Source organism: Panonychus citri, unplaced genomic scaffold (genome assembly GCF_014898815.1).
Source record: "Panonychus citri isolate SS breed McGregor unplaced genomic scaffold, ASM1489881v1 Contig00077, whole genome shotgun sequence".
NCBI lineage: Eukaryota > Metazoa > Arthropoda > Arachnida > Trombidiformes > Tetranychidae > Panonychus > Panonychus citri.
The window spans coordinates 1549062-1568276 of NW_026515482.1; the positions used below are offsets into that span (position 1 = coordinate 1549062).

The 19215-nt window shown below is 30.5% G+C and overlaps 2 protein-coding genes across 3 annotated transcripts; one reads left to right on the forward strand and one right to left on the reverse strand.

Annotated features, from left to right (window-relative positions):
* Window positions 1–1985: 1985 nt before the first annotated feature.
* LOC128387182 (uncharacterized) lies at window positions 1986–9013 on the forward strand. The gene is made up of 2 exons (XM_053346361.1): window positions 1986–2538; window positions 3658–9013. Exons 1-2 carry the CDS (start codon window positions 2070–2072, stop codon window positions 8862–8864), a joined length of 5676 nt encoding a protein of 1891 aa, XP_053202336.1. The 5' UTR covers window positions 1986–2069; the 3' UTR covers window positions 8865–9013.
* Window positions 9014–13120: 4107 nt separating this feature from the next.
* LOC128387184 (hexokinase-2-like) lies at window positions 13121–15881 on the reverse strand. Of its 2 annotated transcripts, none has more exons than XM_053346363.1 (5): window positions 15421–15881; window positions 14913–15052; window positions 14584–14799; window positions 14132–14424; window positions 13121–13983 (listed from the first exon to the last, which is right to left on the reverse strand). In XM_053346363.1, exons 1-5 carry the CDS (start codon window positions 15617–15619, stop codon window positions 13467–13469), a joined length of 1365 nt encoding a protein of 454 aa, XP_053202338.1. In that variant the 5' UTR covers window positions 15620–15881; the 3' UTR covers window positions 13121–13466. The 2 variants fall into 2 exon arrangements, with proteins under 2 accessions (XP_053202338.1, XP_053202339.1); XM_053346364.1 differs by having other exon boundaries at window positions 15430–15878.
* Between the last annotated feature and the right edge of the window lie 3334 nt (window positions 15882–19215).

Below are 19215 nucleotides of genomic sequence, written 5' to 3' on the forward strand. Positions count from 1 at the left end.
CCCAAAACTTAACCAACTACACCAGCAAATGAATCAAATTTAATCATTGTTTTATTGATTATCATTTACAATTTATTTCTTAACAAACTGCCAACCACAATCACAATTAATAAATTGTTACAATTGATAATGATAATTGAACTTAATCGGAGTGAAAAGTTTTTTTCATATTATCACAAATGATTAACACTAATCATTGGGATGAGAAATCAGTCTAATATTAATGATTAACCATTTATAATTAAGTTAATTGCCTGCAAAATAAAATGATGACAATTAGAAAATCATTTCACCCAATCTGAATTGTCATTACTTTTTGACAATCAAAACCTTAATCATTAATGATGATAATTTGATGTTATTATTAATCAACAACAACAACAATTAACAAAACCTTGTCTCTAATATTTTGATAAACTAATCAACTTTGGTATTCAAATTGTTTATAATTAATTGTCCTAAAACAAAAGATATGAATTAATGAACAATTAAATTATATCTCCACTAATTGTTAAGTGTATATTGATCAACAATTTGAATTGCTATTGGTGTGTAATTATCTTGGTTGGTAAACAATAACATTGATTTATAATATAAATCTAACAATTTGTTAACCAGTGCAATTAAACAAACTAAATTAATAATTGCAACTTATTGTTCACTAATTTAGTTGCAACCAAATAGACAATTAACTTGAAATTAGGTTAATCAGTCTAAATGATTGTCTTGATTGACTTAAATTTAAATAATGAAAATTATGATCAGTTAATTGTAAGTTGTTCAAAAGTAATTAGATTAATTTTCGTGGTCGCAATTTTGTTTCTTATTGGTTAACATTGAAATTTAATCATCACTTTAAATCAAATTAATTGTGTAATTGATTGTGACTGTTAATCAAATTGTAATGTTAATTTGTTGACAAAATTATTTTGTTTTTTTATTTGCTTCAACAACAACAACAATTTGTTAACCATGAAAAAAAGGTCAACAATTAACAATCTTAATCAATTGCTGCTAATATTTAGTAGGAAGTAAATTTTGAGAGAAAAAAGTAATTAGTAAATTGCAGTGAATTTTTTTGTTGATTGTTGACAATTAGAAAAGTTTTGATAATCCAACCATGAAAATACATGGAAAATAAATCAACAACGTTTACCGATTGATTTTGGTTGCAAAAACAACAATTAACTTTAGTTTTCTCTCAAAAAATTAAACAATTAATACAAAACAATCAGTTAACTATAATCAACAATTAGAGTTATTCAACTGAATTGATTTAACTTTATGATTACGTTGATAAAGTTCACTAACCATAACTTTCACTGTGAGTGAAAAAATTTCATTACCATTAATTGTTGATTGATCATCATAATACAAACATTGATTTAATTACAATCAACCATAATGATGAGAAACAAAATCAACAATCAATACAAACAATTCAAATCATCAAATTGATACTTAATATGAAACAATTCAATCAACAATAATAATAAACAAAAACTCAATAACAATTTACTAATCAATCAAACTAATTGTGACAATTTACCATAAATGAAAACTAACAAATCACCTCAAACAATTAGTTAATTTACTCCCACTTAAACATAACATAATATCAATTAAAACAAAAACAAAATGATTAATCTATTAACCACCACCACCTCCAACTAATTAACAACAACGACAACAATTAACTAATCATCCCGAAGCAAAACACAATTGCGTTCATGAAAACTTCCTATTACAATTAAAGATTAAACAAGATCACCAAAGTCCAATTAACTATTACCCATCAAACGGATAACAAGTAAATTCCAGACAATCAACTAATTGTCCAAATTTTGGTCAATTTGAAATTCTAATCATAAGAAAGGTTATCATTTCCACCGATAGATGTCGCTGAGTCGAAATTCTGAAAAAAATGTAACATTCGAAGCGCCATCTCTCAGTGGTGAGGAAGAAGGGAAATAAAAATTACCTGTAATTGTATTGGTGTCACTCCTTGAGTATCAAGTTAATCCATCACATAATGTGACAAGAAAAAAAGATTTTACCTTTTTATTAATATGGTTATTACCTTTGTTTTTAATTTTTTATTCATATTAATTAGGATAATCAATTGTTATAATATATGTCCACCGATTGAACTACGTTCATCTTTAACAGTTAAATCGGGATTAACAAAGGGAACAACAAATTCACTTCTATTACCATCATCATCTATAGCAACAACAACAACAACAACATCAACATCAACAGTTTCACCTTTATCATCATCATCTTCTTCATCATCTAAAATTGTCTGTGATTGTACCACTGAAACAAGGGAATCAGCACCATCATGGGAAATTCTTTGTTATCAGGAATATTCTTTAACTGAACCAAACGATGAAAGCTCAGAATCTACTGTAGATTCTGAAACAGTTCAATATTCAGCGTTACCAATTGCCTTTATTATCAAATATGTGGTCTCCCGTTATATTGAGATCAACTGTTATGATAGTTCACCTGAATTTCAACCTGCAATGTTTCAAGGTAAGTTAAGAGGATTGATTGGAAATCACCATTGATTTCAGTCGATCGATTAAGTGAGATTAATGTTTCAATGGTGAAAAATCACAACTTTCAATTCAGTTTCAAATTCTTGCCGTTATGTTGATGTTACGGTTGTTGGTTTAACTTACCCTGGTAAAACCTTGTTACTTCAATCATGATGATGATGATTATTATTATTGTTGTTGTTGTTGTTGTTTGTTTGGTTTATTGTTAATCTCACAACTTGATTCTGAAAGGGAATTGAAATAATAACAATAACAATAATAATAATGAGCAAGTCAGATAATTACAATCAAGCCAATCACAATAAATGTCTATTACCTGATAAGTAAATAGTTGAACAGGTAAAGGAGAGAGAGAGAGAGTAAAAAAAATAATATTTATATTGTAACTCTCATTCAGAATAAATTGAATCGTTTGTGTGATTAAATTTGATGATGATTATGATTATCTTTTCATTGGTAAAAAGGGTGAACAAATAATCAAAATCATCTAATAACAAGTTCCATGAAGAAAATTGAACCATTAATGAGGTGTGATGACAGTAATTTTCATGATGATGAGATTCTGATGATGATGATTATCAAAATGGTAGACCAAATGATGAAATATCTTCTTCTTGATGGATTCATCATTTTTCTCTCTCTCTTTTCTCATTATTTACTTTCCATTTGCTCGGAAATGTCAATCATATATCAGGTCAACCTTAATGATCAAATGTTAACTTAATTTGTAATTTGATTTTCAAACTGATCCAATCTAATTGTAAATCTAATTAACTCCCAGACAGAATTTTACAATTTAATCTATTGTAAGAAGAAACCAAAGAGATTCTATGTTTACCCTTTAACAACAAGAGAAAAGAAAAAAAAAAGTTCTCTCAATCATCAAATTCTATTCGCTTTTTGAAACTTGATGAGATGTAGAATTTTTTTCTTCTACATCAATTAGATATTCTCTCCTTTTCTCTCTCTCTCTATTTCTTTTTCTTCTTCTTGCAACATTTACTCTTCTTCTTCTTTTATGATAATCATCAACACCAAATGACTGATTTTCTCTCTTTTTTTCCACTTCTTTTCTCTTCTTCTGGTTGAATAGGTTTCGGAGTCAATGAAATTGACTCTTTCCGTGTGATCAACTGTTCGTTGCCAACAGTGCCTTTCAATCTGATCTTTCATCGGACATCGGTTGGGTTAAATAATAAAGAATCTGTTGTTAATAAAAACCAACCAAACCGTGGCAATGGTAATTCACAACAAGGCGGTGGTTCAGATGATATTGGGAGTGGCAGTGATCCTGATGTACTGACAACAGGGAGAAACAGTAAGGTTAAAGGTATCCGTTCATTAGAGTTGAGGCGTGTGACTCCAATTAAAATTGATGTTAAACAATTGAAACACCTATTTCATGGTCTTGACCGTTTGGAGCAATTAACTCTTGAGAATTATATTATCTCAATTCCCATAACACCAACCAGCACCAACACTGGTTCTGCTGGTGGTGTTAATAGTGAAAGGTTAACACTTGGTGGATTTGAGGAGAGAGGAAGAGGTGCCTCAAGAATTGGCCGTCGATTTAAACGTTCATTTGGTTCACGATTGAATATTAGTGAAAAATTTGATGGCGATTCAAAATATTTCACTAATAATGATGAACGAAAAGTTACCGTTAATCCAAATTTTGGCCAATCATTGTCTACATCACCAGTTGTATTATCATCAGCGTCATCATCCTCGTCGTTATCGCCATCATCATCATCATCATCATCATCACCGCCACCATCATCTGGTTCAATAGATTTTGACCTGCCAGCAGGATTAACAGTTTTGCCAACAATGAAACCAACAATTTCATCATCAACAATAGTAACAAAAGTACCTTTAACTGTTTCAGAAACAACAATAACACCAGGAGCTTCATCATCATCACTTACAATGACTACCACAACAAAAAAACCGACAACATCACCCATTCAATTGTCTAAATTACCTGTTAACAGTAATCATAATAATCATGATAATAATAAGCAACCCAAAGCGAAAGAGTTTATTGAAATGAATGTAAACAATCATGATAATAATCATAATATCAGCCCAGATAAAAGGATTGAGAGTCAACCTAAAGATGAGATTATCCATAAATCATCAACTTTATCCGCATTTTCACCCACCAGTGGCCTCGGATCAGCCGATACCAAACCTTTGTCACTACCCACCACTCCTTCAATCTCCTTACCTTACGACTCTCTCAAACCTGAGATTGGCGATCTATCAGCTGATAAATCATCTCTTGTACCCATTAGCGGTATTGGTCATCAAGAATCTCAATCATCATTTCAATATCGATTGTCTAACCCAATTGATTTTAGTTTTGGTTCCTATTTTCCCATTTTAAAGTCACTTGTACTCTATAATTTTCTGGTCACCAAATCAACGGACAATGCAATTATATTGAAAACCCTTTTAAACAATTTAAATAACCTGGAACAATTAGATCTTCGTTCAAATATACTTACTCATATACCTGAGAACCTTTTCTCAGGTTCAGGACGAAAATTGAAACGTCTTTACCTGATGAGAAACTCAATTGAATCTCTTCATCCATTTGCATTTACGAATCTCAAAGAGCTGGAAGTCCTTGACCTATTTAGCAATAAGATTCAATTATTACCTGATTCACTTCTCAAGGATACAAGTAAATTGAAACAATTAAGAATCAAAGGAAACAATTTCATCACTTTACCATTGAATCTCTTCACCTCTACACCTTTACTTACCTCTCTTGATTTAAGCTCTAATCGAGAGTTATCACTTTTACCTGTTGATCTTTTGAAAGGTTTACACAATTTAAGAGATATAACAATTAACGATTGTAATTTAAACAAATTTACCATTAATCCGGCTAAATTTTTCTCCTACGCAAGTAATTTGGAAAAAATTGAACTCAAAGGAAATTTACTCACCAATTTAACTCAGATTCATCTATTTTCCGGTAATCCTAAACTGACCACTCTCGATGTTTCAAATAATCGGATTAAGACAATTGATGCTGAAATTTTTAACGAAAATTCATCAAATCTGGTTAACCTAAATTTTTACAACAATGATTTATCCTTTATTCCTGATAAGCTGTTATATCATTTAAAAAATTTACGCTCTCTAAATATTGGTAATAATAATTTACACACAATTAACAATAATATCTTTTACACCTTATCCAATCTGGAAGTTCTTGATCTGTCTCGAAATCAGTTAATCTCAGTTAATCCTGGTGAAAGTAAAATACCTTTTGGACTTGGAACTTACCTGAAAAAGATTAACCTTTCCCATAACAATTTAACCAACTTTAATCGTGAATTTAATTCAATCCAATGGAATCTTCATTTAGAAATTGAAGAGATTAACTTATCATCAAACAAGTTAATTGGTCAAGTTAAAATTCCAATTTTCTATTCAACTAAATCAAAAATTATCCTTGACTTGAGAGACAATCAAATATCAACAATTAACATGGATGCAATTCTAATTAATGAGAAACTTTTCATTGAAATTTTGGATACAAACAAAGCCTACGCTGATTCAACTGATTCCTCGGAGGTTAAAGTATTCATCTCAGGGAATCCATTTAATTGTGATTGTAATCTGTTTCCATTACTTAAATACACTCGATCAAGTACCTCGGCTAAATATGATAGTCTCGTTGAAAAGGTTTCATTTGACATTTCCTCGGACAATTTAAAATGTTCATCACCATTAACTTTGGCTGGTAAATCATTTTACGAGTTAAACACAATTGATTTAACTTGTCCAATTGTTAAGACCAAAGTTTGCCCATCTTCCTGTAATTGTTGGTTCCGAGCTCAAGATGAAAGGATGATAATTGATTGTCAATCAAAAAATTTAACCCTTATCCCAAAGGAGACAGTAAATATTGACAATTTTCAAAATTTAAGTCTACCTGGTATTAAATCAGGAACACCAATTAAGGCTGTTACTCTGAAAATGCAAAATAATCGGATTAAGGATTTACAGCCACTGGAAAGATTAATTTCAATGAAATCTTTATCCTCTTTACCATTATCACCAACAACAGTATCCGGATCATCATCATCATCATCATCATCATCACCATCAACAGCAAGTTCAACCTTGTCCCGGAAAAGATTCCCCACCTCACCAATATCATTTGAACTTTATTTTGATAACAATTCAATTGACAGAATACCAAATTCATTGGTTAAACTGCTTAAATTGGCTACTTACCCAATCAATGAAGCAAATCATGAATCAACTGAATCAGACCAAGGAAAAGATATTTCTGATTTACCCTCATCACCATCATCATCATCTTCATCTTCATTATCTTCGCCTGTCTCATCATTTCAATCTTCTAGTCCACCAAAAGCTGCCATTGTTAGTCTAATCTCTTTACGTAATAATAATATTCATTCAATTCCCATTGAATTTCTGGACGAATTACGTGAACTACAAACATCCGTAGCAATTAATAATCAAACAATTAGTAACACTGGTACCTCATCATCATCATCTTCCTCTTCCTCTACACAATCAACAAATTCAGACAATGGTGGTAATAAAAATCCATTGACCACAACCACCACCACCAACAACAACAATAACGCTGTCGATTTACACTCATCACAATTACCTAAATATTTAAAGCTTTATTTAGGTAACAATCCGTACAATTGTACACCCGAAGAGATGACTACTTCTGGAGATAAATTTTTCTGCCAAATGAGGGAATTTAAATCATGGTTAACAGGCAATTACCGTATTATCGGTGATATAGCCGATATTAATTGCGAAACAGTTAATTACAATTCAAATTCAGCCTTGATTAACATACCTGATTCAATTTTATGTCCACAATTGGCAACCTTGGATCAAACCGTTCTACTTACCATGACAGCTATTTGTGTCTCTTTGGCACTTTGCCTACTATTGGTTTCCATTTTATATTATCGAAACAAGCAAACAGTATTGGCCTTTTTTTATATTCATCTGAATCCAATATTTGTTTGCCTACATTTCCATGAAGATGATATTGATGAAGATAAAATTTACGATGCATTTGTTTCCTATTCAAGTGCTGATCGTGATATTGTTATGCAATTAATTGAGAAACTTGAAGAACCAAGTACAATATCAAATACATCAATTTGCTATTTACAATCACAATCAGGTTTACCTTCAATCCATGAGGGTAATTATGATACAATCGTACCCGATGTTGGACCGGACATTAAAACTGTGGACAAATCTTATATTTCCTCATCGATTTACAATGATTCTGATAATGGTTCACGAAATTATCGTTCTAATAACCATTCAAGATCAATTAATAATCCTACAAGCGGTGGTGGTTCAGGTAATTATTCTGAAGGTGATATTACAATTAATAACTCGGAACCTGATGACCCAACACAATATTTCAAACTCTGTATACATGAACGTGATTGGCTTCCGGGTAATTTAATCTCTTGGAATATTGTTAACTCTGTTCAAAATTCACGACGAACAATTATCATTTTATCAAAAGATTTCATCGCATCGATTTGGTTTCAAGTTGAATTTCATACAGCATATTATCAAATGTTAGAAGATAAAATTGATCGGTTAATTGTTATCGTTCGAGGTGAATTACCACCTCGAGAGGAGATGGACAAAGAGTTAATCTTCCTGTTGACCACGAAAACTTATCTTGTTTGGGGTGAAAAATGGTTCTGGGAGAAACTGAGATACGCACTACCCCATAAATCAAATCGTAAACGTCCAAATACAATTAACGGTATTACCGACGGAAATAATAAATCATCTAGATGCCTAAAGAAGTCACATTTCAGTACAAATGCCATTAATTACCTTAAATCAGGTAAAGATGGAAACAGTAAATCAAAGTCACCCTCTAAAAGTGCTATGATGAAAGAGTATGTTGACCAAGCAATAGCCAATCATTTTCAATTAAATTCAACCTCACCAACAATCAATGGATCACCATTTAAATCACCACCTTCATCCAATGGTAAATCATCAACAGCCACAATGTCATCATCAATGACAACCAATACAACATCATCATCATCACCCTCTCTTCAAAGTATAACAACACCTAATTATGGTTCAACATCAGATCCAATTGATGTAAACTTTTCAACGACAACCTTTAATCGTGGTGAAATTAACACCAGTGGACGTGGTGGTAAAAGTAGAGGTGGTGGTGGTAATGACTACTCTAAGCAAGGCCATGTCAATGAAAGTTTTGTCATTGAAACAGAAACATGAGAACAATTGACAGTTTAATTAGTTTAAATGTATAATTAGTATCAATCATTTTCTCGAGAGCTAAATTCTACTCTACATTATCTTCCATCTCTCTCTCTCTCTCTCTCTCTCTCTCTCTCTCTCTCTCTCTCTCTCTCTCTCTCTCTCTTCTCTCTCTCTCTCTTTCTTTCTTCTTACTTATCTTCATCTTCTGAAACAATTTCCTCCTAATCTTTTCTTTTCTTACCTTCGAATATTTTTTCTAACCTTCAACTCGGTTTCCTGTCAACCTAATTGTAAATATCTCTCTCTCTCTCTCTCTCTCTCTCTCTCTCTCTCTCTCTCTCTCTCTCTCTCTCTCTATCTCTGTCATTCTCTAATTGTTACTGTGTATTTTAAATTGGTTGTATACTCACTTGTAATTGGAAACCAAGAAACGAGGAGAAAATGGAAAGGATTCAAATTCATTCATCATCATCATCTTCATCTTCATCATCATCATTATCATCCTCATACATTGACATTCAACATTGTTTTTTTACAGAGATTAATTATTCATCAACACCTCACGAGGATGAACAATTTTTTTTTATATATTAATACACTTTGTTACAATCAAATGGTATTTTTATCCGCAAGCCCGATGATCAATTGTTAGTTTAATTCAATTGTGACAAAATTAACTGGCAATTACGAAACTATCACTCAGACAACGACGACGACGACGATAAAATTGATGACAGTGAAAATGACAACAATCAAAAACGTTTAATCACCGGAACCATTTAAATTAAATCACTTGATTTCTCTTTGCAATCAATGATCAGCATCATCATTCCGTTCATTCAACACAATCATTGTTAATTGCTACTAAATTACAATGAAAAAGGTTTAAGATATACACCAGAGGAAAAAGCAATAACTTTCATAGCCGATAATTTATAAATTGTAAAATTTAATTATCCAACTTAAATTGTTGTTTCATTCAGATATATATAAATTTATATAGTTAATGATACTTATTATTTTTGTCATATAATTAACATTATCAGGAAAAAAAAAATATATTGAATTGTAATTTTGTTAACAATTAAAAAGCTAAAACATTGGGAATCAATTGATTGTTTGTTAATTGTATTAATAGTTCATTGTCATCATGATACAATTAATTATCCAAGGAGAGAGTTTATCAAGAAACAATTAAGGAAACAATTAAGAGTTAAAGATAGATTGAGATGTTAATCATTTCCGATGATTAGTAAACAATTAGAAAAAGAGTTAATTGTAAAATCGATTATAATTTGCCAATGATTTATATCTTAATTGTTGGAGTTAAGCCAAGATCAGGAAACATTAATTGTTACAATGATTAAATCTTTAAGGTCACCCCTTTAATCTTGATCACAATTAACTACTGAAGATGATTAACTTTCACAACGATTACAATTTAATTGTAATCTTTTTTTTTTCACTGATTCTCTTGATTGTGTTGGAAGAGCGAAGAGAAAATTTAATTAACTAATTGTTTTACCTTGCGAATCAATTACAATCTAATTGTAGAAAAGAAAAAGTTTTCAATTAAATGACAGAATCTTTTTACCTAATAATTAACAATCAACAATTAACTGTCTGTCTTAATAATAATTCAACCTCTTAAATTGTTTCTAAAAATTTTCTATCTCTTTTTTAATCAATGATCAACAGTTAATCACTATTTACAAACTATTATCTCTTAGATCATCAATTTAAGTCTATGTAAACAATTAGCATGATAATTAAACATAAACAATTAAACAAACAAGACAACAATCAACTAATCAACCTCAAAGAGCAAAAAAAAATAAATAACTAATCAATAAGCAATTATAATAAATGATTGAGAGAAACAAAAACCAACTGATTTAACTTTAAATTGTTTAAAAGTAGAAATTAATTTTCACAATCAACTTTAATTGTCAAGGTGAATTGTGAACATTTGGCAAAAACAATAACAATCAGTTACCATTGAATGTATTATTTACTGTCAACAATTAAGTTAATCATATTGATGAATGAGGACAGGGAGAAAATAATTACTAATCTAAATCAATTCACATGATTCACAATTAATTTAATTGTTACAAGTGTTTCTATTTTTAATTAACAATCAACTTTCTCATGACTGATCTGATTTGTTATTTGGTAATCACAATTAACTTTAATCATACTAAACTACTTGACACTGCTATTAATACATACAACTATTTATTAATTGTAATCGGAAAAATTTACTTGTATCATTAACAATTAAGTAGCAATTAAAAAAAACCGCCAACAACAATTAATTAATGATTCCAATTGAATCCTTGACTTTTTTTTAATCATCTTTCACTCATTGTTACCGGAAGAAATTTATTAAATTGTTATAATCAAGTAATAATTAATTGTCGATTAACTTGTAAACTAATAATCCTAAATTGTATCCTTTTTCCTTGTTTGATTGTTACAACTGAATTAACTAATTGTAACATCAAATCATTTACATACACCCACAGGTAATCAAAGAGCAGACCAGCAAATTTGAATACAAATCAATAATCAAACAATCAACTGTTAAATTGTTACAAATTTTGCTCTCAAATAAAGTCTCAATCAAAACCGTTGATTAAGAGCAAAAATTGTAAAATTAAATTGTTACAATTAAATGTGTTGATTATTTGATTGATAATTTGATAAAAGTTGAATGATATTAATGAAAATAAAAAAGAGTTGATCAAATTTTCTTCATTTAAATTTGATTGATCTGAAAATCTGATTCATTGATTAATCACACAACCAATTGATTGCTGTTTACTCATTAACAGCAATCAACAAGTCAACAATCTGAGAAATAATTAATTGTTATGGTTAAAATTTTCTCCCAAATTTTTCCACCTCTTAATTGTCTTAATTGTTTTGATTGTTGTAACTTTTTTCATCTCCTATGGAAAAAACTTATTAATTATATTATTTGTGAACCAATTGACACTTTGGTGATTTTAGTTAATAAATGAATGGCAATTAAATCAACTTGACACAATCAGCACGTTAACACGTGAGAGAGTAGAGAGAGAGAGAGACACTCGAGGTAATAAATAATCAATTTCTCTTTCTTTTCTTTCTATTTTTCTGTCGAAAAAAACAAAACTCTCTCAAATTTGTCAAATCAAATTCTCAGAATTATTTAGACACGTTTACAATTTACTCTTCTCTGTCTTTCTCTCTGTCTACAGTAACTCTCTCTCAATTCCACATGACATTACCTGTGATAATCATCCCACCTTATCCACTTATCTTCATCTTCATCATCATCAAGAGAGGGTGAAGAGAGAGAGAGAGAGAGAGAGAGAGAGAGAGAGAGAGAGAGAGAGAGAGAGAGAGCGAAATGAGATAGGAATTGAAACCGAATCAAAAACTAATCGGAAATTTAATTTCTCTCTCTCTTTTTTTTCATCTTCTTGATTGATGATGAAGGTTATCATTTGAATTCTGGTTCGATATTCAGAGAGACAGAACCAGAATTTTCTCATTTCATGGGCATCATTTTTCCCCTTTCTTTTTCTCTTTCTTTTATTTCATGTATCATGAAATTCAAGCTTGTGGTTTATTGATGATTAAGTGAAATTAATTGATTGTCCTTAACCATCATCATGTTAATCGAGAATAAAAAAAAAGATGAGTCTGTTACAAGAGAGATAGAAAATTTTTCTCATCATCATGATTCTTGCCCTCAAGATATTTTAATTCTGTTCACGAGGTCATCGTCATTAACTTTAATTGTTGTGGAAAAAAAAACAAATTTAATTACAACATTTAACATTGACATTCGCGTGATTGACACTTTGGTTATGTTATTTTTTTTTCAAAGTTCTTTATTTTCATTTAATTGTTATTCATGTAAAATCAATGACAATTTAAAGTTTTTAAATATATAAAAAAAACAGAAAAATTCAAACACGAGGTTATAACAATTGAACAGAAAAAAACAATCAAATTTGATTGTTGATTTAGAAAACCAATCACAGAAAAGAGTAAAATTTAATTTTGACTATTTTGTGGTTTATTAATCAACACAATTAAGTGATAGAAAATATTGAGATGATTTAATGACTTAGAGAGAGGGAGAGATGAAGGTGGGTTTTTTTTGGATGTTTAATTTTTACAGAAAAAAAGACCCGAGAAAAACAATGACATGATTTAAATTGTTTATAATTATGTTTATATGTATATTATGTATAATGTGGATTAAAATGGTTGGATTAAGATAAAGAGAGATAAACATTTAATATAAAACCATTTAAATACAAATTACAAACTATATAACTAAGTAGGTATATGTGATTATGACTCAAAAAGTTTTGATGGATGATAATATAATATAAATGGATTCCTAACACAATGAGCATTTTATGTTGATTTTTTTTAAACGCGTTTGATGCAATTTTGTTTTCTTGTTGAATTCGCACTCATGAAAAATGATAAATTGACCTGTTTTTTTTTTTGTTGATGATGTTTCCTGCACATACACTTATATTTATATATATATATATGAATTGATTTATTTTGTTGTTAAATTTTCTGCTTTGTATAGATTATTTGAGATGGTTACCTGGTTGGTTGACGTACGGCCACGGCGGCTACTAGAGCTGCTCCTCTACCGCTACCGTCTTCGGATAACATTAGGTCAAATTTGTACTCTGGATGAACAAGGTCGGCGATTTTTCTTTCCATTAAATCATGGAAATGTGGATGATAACGATACACGGAGCCATCAACTCCTACGGTGGTATGAGGTCGGCGGATTTTGTTGAGGATGGTGGCCACCGCTGCAGAGACCAGGTAAGCTGCTCTTGTTGATACTCTAGCTGAGACAAGTTTAAGAGCTTCACAATCTTCATTTGAAACGTTGGTTAGATCTAATTCTTCTAATGCTTTTCTTGTTTCGGTGTAACTGTGTTTAGAGTCACTTTCAATGAACGAGATGTAAGCAGTTTTAAAACCCCAGGGAGTAAACAGTTTTGATGATCCTTCCCCGCCAAAAATTAGTCCTCTCTTTGTAAGGTCAGCTAATATGACTCGACATAGTTCACCCATGTACATTCCTGAAATCATCTTTTCAAATCTAAAGGTTTAACAGAAAATGTAAAGAAAAAAATAACAGGTTAATAACGTAACAGGATGAAAAAGGAAAATATAAAAAAAGAGGAGGAGATATAATATATATGTGACGGGGAGGGGAAAATCAGGGTCGGCGGATATTAAATAATTACAATTGCTTTCCGGGATTGAGTGAATTGACGTCGATTTCTTCATCCCACTGTGTTCTGATGAAATCTAATACTCCGTTGTCACCAAAGGCTCCCCATTCTGTGTTGACAATCACTTGACGTGGATCGTCTACTTCCTCATTCCATAGTTCAACATTGTCGAGATTTTCCATGTAACAAGCATTGGTACCAGTGCCGACAATAAGTCCTACCCTACATTCACGATTTTTATGGGCACATGACATTAGAGTTCCAGTGGTGTCATTGACAACTGCCATCACATCAATGTCAATGTCCTAAAAAAGACGAGAAATAGATTGTTTTATTTTGTAAAAAAAAAATGAGCAAAAGAATTGAAAATAATACTCAAATAGAAAAGAAAAAAGAGAAAAAAAGAGATAGAGAGCAAGCGAAAAGAATTAAGATTAAAAAAAGCTCAAAGCGATTTAACTTACCGATCGCCGTTTAATGGCATCTCGAAGTAGTTGGACTACATCTCTACCTTCAACTCCTGCACATTTAAAACCTTTCGTCCATTGAACAAGTTTAGCACGAATCAAACCCTCTTGAATACAGGGAAAACTAAAGGTAAAACCAAGAGGTAACCGGCAAGTTTTCATCTCACGTTTCTCGATGAATTGAGCAAGACAGGAAGCAATATGATCAAATAACTACAGAGAGAGAATTAAAAGGAAAGAGAAAAGAATAAAAATAGAATATTAAATTTAAATATTCCAAAGTAAAAGGTTTTTCAAGGTTAAGGCAAGGAGAAAATAATGCTAACCTGTTCGCCGGTTCCAAGCATAATTTCTTGAGGAATAGCATAAATTTCATTTTCCATTTGAAACTTGTCACCATTTATGTCTATTAGAAGGACTCTGAAGTTAGTTCCACCAAGATCCAAGGCCAGAAATTTACCTTCCTCTGTTAGATTTTTATTTTGATTTTTGGTTTAAGTGAGAGGGCAGAGAGGAGAAGGGGAATCATGGAAAAGAGAAAAACACAAGGATAAGAGAAAGGGAGAATAAGAGAATGAGAGTGAAGATGGAAAAGAGAGAAAGAGAGAGCAAAAAGATAGAAAGAGAACCAACAGACAGACAGACAGGCCAGAAAGAGGTAAATAGATAGAGATGAACAGGCAGACATGCAGACAGACGTAAATCCAAATAGAATAGAGTAGAATAGAAAAGAACAAGAGTAAAAAGACAGACCAAAGAGAAGAAAATGAAAAGAGAAGAAAAAGAAAGAGAAAAACAAAGGTCAAATAAAAAGAGATCGCAATGATGACATACCGTACTTACCACGTCCATTAGGCACGTCACGCACATAAGTGGGGAACATTTTAACTGAGGCACTGGGGTGGGTTGTCTTGCCAAGTCCTTCGTTGAACTCATTTAAAAGTAGGGAAGCGACTTTTTCAAGTTGATCATTAGTTAAAACTAGGTCTCGGGTGATAGATTCAATCTTGGAAAGTTCAAATGAATGTGACATTTTGATAAAAAGGAAAAGAGAAAAATTGAGAAGGGAAAAAAGAATATGGAAAAAACCACAATGAGAAGAAAAAAAAAGAAAAGAATTTACTTTGGTGAGAGAGAGAGGGTTACTTTAAATATAGAATTTAAGGATCGAATCAAATGTTTACTCTTTGATAGATTCTGACTGACTAAAGAAATTTCAAGAGCCGCGGACACTTATTAATCACAATCCTATGCGAATGATGGTAGATTTTTAAATGAACACCACCATGAAGAGAGCGAGAGATCAGAGGGAGAGAAAGAGAGCGATAAAGAGATAGAGAGAGAGATAGTGCGAGGGAGAAAGGGAGGGAGGAAGGGAGAGAGAATGAGATTGGAAGAGAAAAAAAGAGAGACGGAGAAAAAGAAGGAGGAAAAGAGAGAGAACAAGAGAGAATAGAATATGTTAGAGAGAGAGAGACTGATTTGATGATGTTGAATTGATGTTGAGTTGATGGTGATGATGATGATGATAATGAAGTTAAAAGGGAGAGAGAGGGAAAAGCAAAGGCTGATTATTTGAAAAAGAGAAAGAGAGAAAAAGAAAAATGATGAAATGTAGACAGTAAAAGACAGACAGGGGAGGGAGAAAGACGCAAGTTGCACGTAATCTTTAACGTACGTAAGTGGCTTTTTATCTGAGCCTTTCAAGGAAGAAAAAGAGAGAGAGAGAAAGAGAACACACAAAATAGAAAGAGATGATTATTAGAATGATGAAAGAAAAAAAAAGAAGAATCTAAAAGATAGACAGAGAACAGAATGGAAGAAGAAAGAAAAAAAAGAAAGGTGAACAAAATTGATAAAAAAGAAAAGGATGAAACTAAAGAAGAAGAAGAAAAAGAAAGAGAAAATTAAAAGAAACTAATACTATTTAAAAGAAAGAGAAAAAAAAATTCTCTTTTTCGAACAATTTTCTTCTCTGTCTACTTTTCTTTCTTCATTTAGAAAAAGAAAATCACTGACATCTAACGGCGAAAATAAGTAACATCTTTAAATTATATTTTCTCAAGATTTCGAGACCAAGTTAATTCAGTTTCTCTCTCATGTTGATCAAATTTGGAATAAATTTTCATCCTTTTCTTTTCAGAATTGACAATGAACATACAATACACTTTAATTGTAAATCATTTTCTGCTGTCTCATGAGCAATTTGATTTATATATATGGAGAGAGAGAGAAAAAAAATTCACAGAATTACAATTAAGTTAACCAATATTATTATTGTAGAAACGTAATTGTGTTGTAACAATGATTAACGATAAATAATAAAACTCATTGTGTCCAAATTAATAATATGAGAAAATGATAGTAATAAATATAATCATGAGTGTAGAGAGTTAAAATATTAATTACAATTGATCATGAAGAGAAATGAAAAAACAATCAAATCAATAATAATAATCAAATAATTGTCTGTGATTCCTTTTCACTGGTAATCAAGGTAATCAATTAATCTAGAGGTTAAATTTTTATCGAATCCTTGATTTAGTTTATCAGGATAACAATACGATTTTCGCCAATAGTGATTAACATTGTAATCGTAATCAGTGAATTAGGAATGAATCAAAGAAACTGGTTCATTGAGGAAAAATAAGAAAACTTTTTCAGTGAAGAAAAAAAAAATATTAAAGAGAAAGAGAAAGAAAAATGTGATTCAATGAATTCTAATGATGATGATGATGATAATTAAGCATTTTAGTGAGTTAGTTAATGGTTAATTGAAGATAATAATGAAGATGATGATGAGAAATCGTAACTTTATCATCATGAAAGTTGCATGAAAAACTTTTAATGTTACAGATATGAGAATGTGATTGAAGGAGCGTTAAAGGCGTGTAAATTGTTAGAGATGTTGATTATGATTAAGATGATGATGATCATGATGATCATGTTGATGATGATGATGATGATGAAGTGTGTGAGTGTGTGAGTGTGTTTAACTAGACTTAAGGTTAGCAACTTTGGTTTTTTTTATCACATCACGAGGCTTAATTAAATTGATGTTGGTCTTACCATCTCCATCTTGATATATAATGATGATCATTTTACCCTGAGGGCATTTATTGATTTTACCATTACCTGGATTGATGATTATGTTAGAGAAGATGAACAAGATTATATGATGATATATATATAATTTCGTATGATAATCATTAGGAATTTTTTTTTCTTTTTCTCCGTTCGTTTTGAGTTACGTTACATTGATTTCTATTCCTAATCCAGGTAATAATCATTTTCTCTCTGTCATCATAATTAGAGGAAATTTTTTATTCTTTTCTCCCTCTCTCATTATTCATTATTTTCTCTCTTGGGTGTGTACTTCCTGTCATTCTAATTGTCTCTATTTCGTTGATCGTTTTTCGTAACAATTTGTCAAAGTTTTTCTTCAATTTTCCAAGTTATCAAAAAACTTTTTCCTCTTCGATTAGAAATTTTCTTTCTTCTCAACAATCATGTGATTCTAATTGTTGGTTAATTTAGTTAAATTGTTATAATCAAGCCAATGGACTTGAGCCAAGTGAGTATGAGAGAGAGAGAGAGAGAGAGAGAAACGAATTAAATTTTGTTTAATCAACTTTTTATTAAATTCATTTTGAAAATTAACCTTGAAAATTTTCAACAATTAACATGGTTTCCCGAATGTAAGTTGTTTTAATTTGATTTTCTTAATTGCTATTAATATATTTAATCATTGAGAGAAAAGAAAACTTTGTTAATTTTGTTTAATTGCTTTACAAAATCGTTGATTGTTGATCAAAGTTACTCAACGTGTTTAAATTATATTCAAGTGCATCAATAAACTTGTTATTATTGTTGTTTTCATTAACTATCAATGATTAGTTAATTGTAGTTATTTTAATTTTTGTTAAAAAAAGTGCTAATTAAAAATAACTGTTTCTCCAAGATGATTTAACTTTTTAATTGATTGATTTACAAGGTTTCATTGTATACATTTAAGTTCATCTTGATCAATTGTACCAATGAAACAGAATTGTTAATGTGACCAACTTTTGATTAAAAATTTCTCGGAAAAGATTTAACCAAATAATTAGTACGACTGGTTACAAACAATTAACAATTCTCATGATAGTTACATGACAATTAAGTGTGTTTATGATGATGATCAAATGATAATAAACAATTAACAATCACATTGATGAACACTAAGTGATTAACTTAATTGTTGCTCAACACTTAATTTTCAAGTATTCACGTGAATTAGTTTAGTGATTAACTGTCAAGATCAATAGATTAATACTAATCTGATAATCCAAGTAAAAAAATCAATCGAATATGAATTAAACATAAACAATTTCGAAACTTATATTTTCCTAATCTACTAAAATTTACTACTAATTAACAATTTCTATGTAATTGTATCAATTTGATTTCTTAAAGTCGAGAAACTTTTTCATTAGTCAATCTAAATGATTAATTTGATTACTCAATTGGTTTTCACTTTTTCATTAATTCATGTTTCTTATACTGTCATCATCATGGTAATTAACTAATTGCTAGTAGAGTTGTTTTATTATTAGTACAATCCAAGTCTTAATTGCTATAAATGTATAA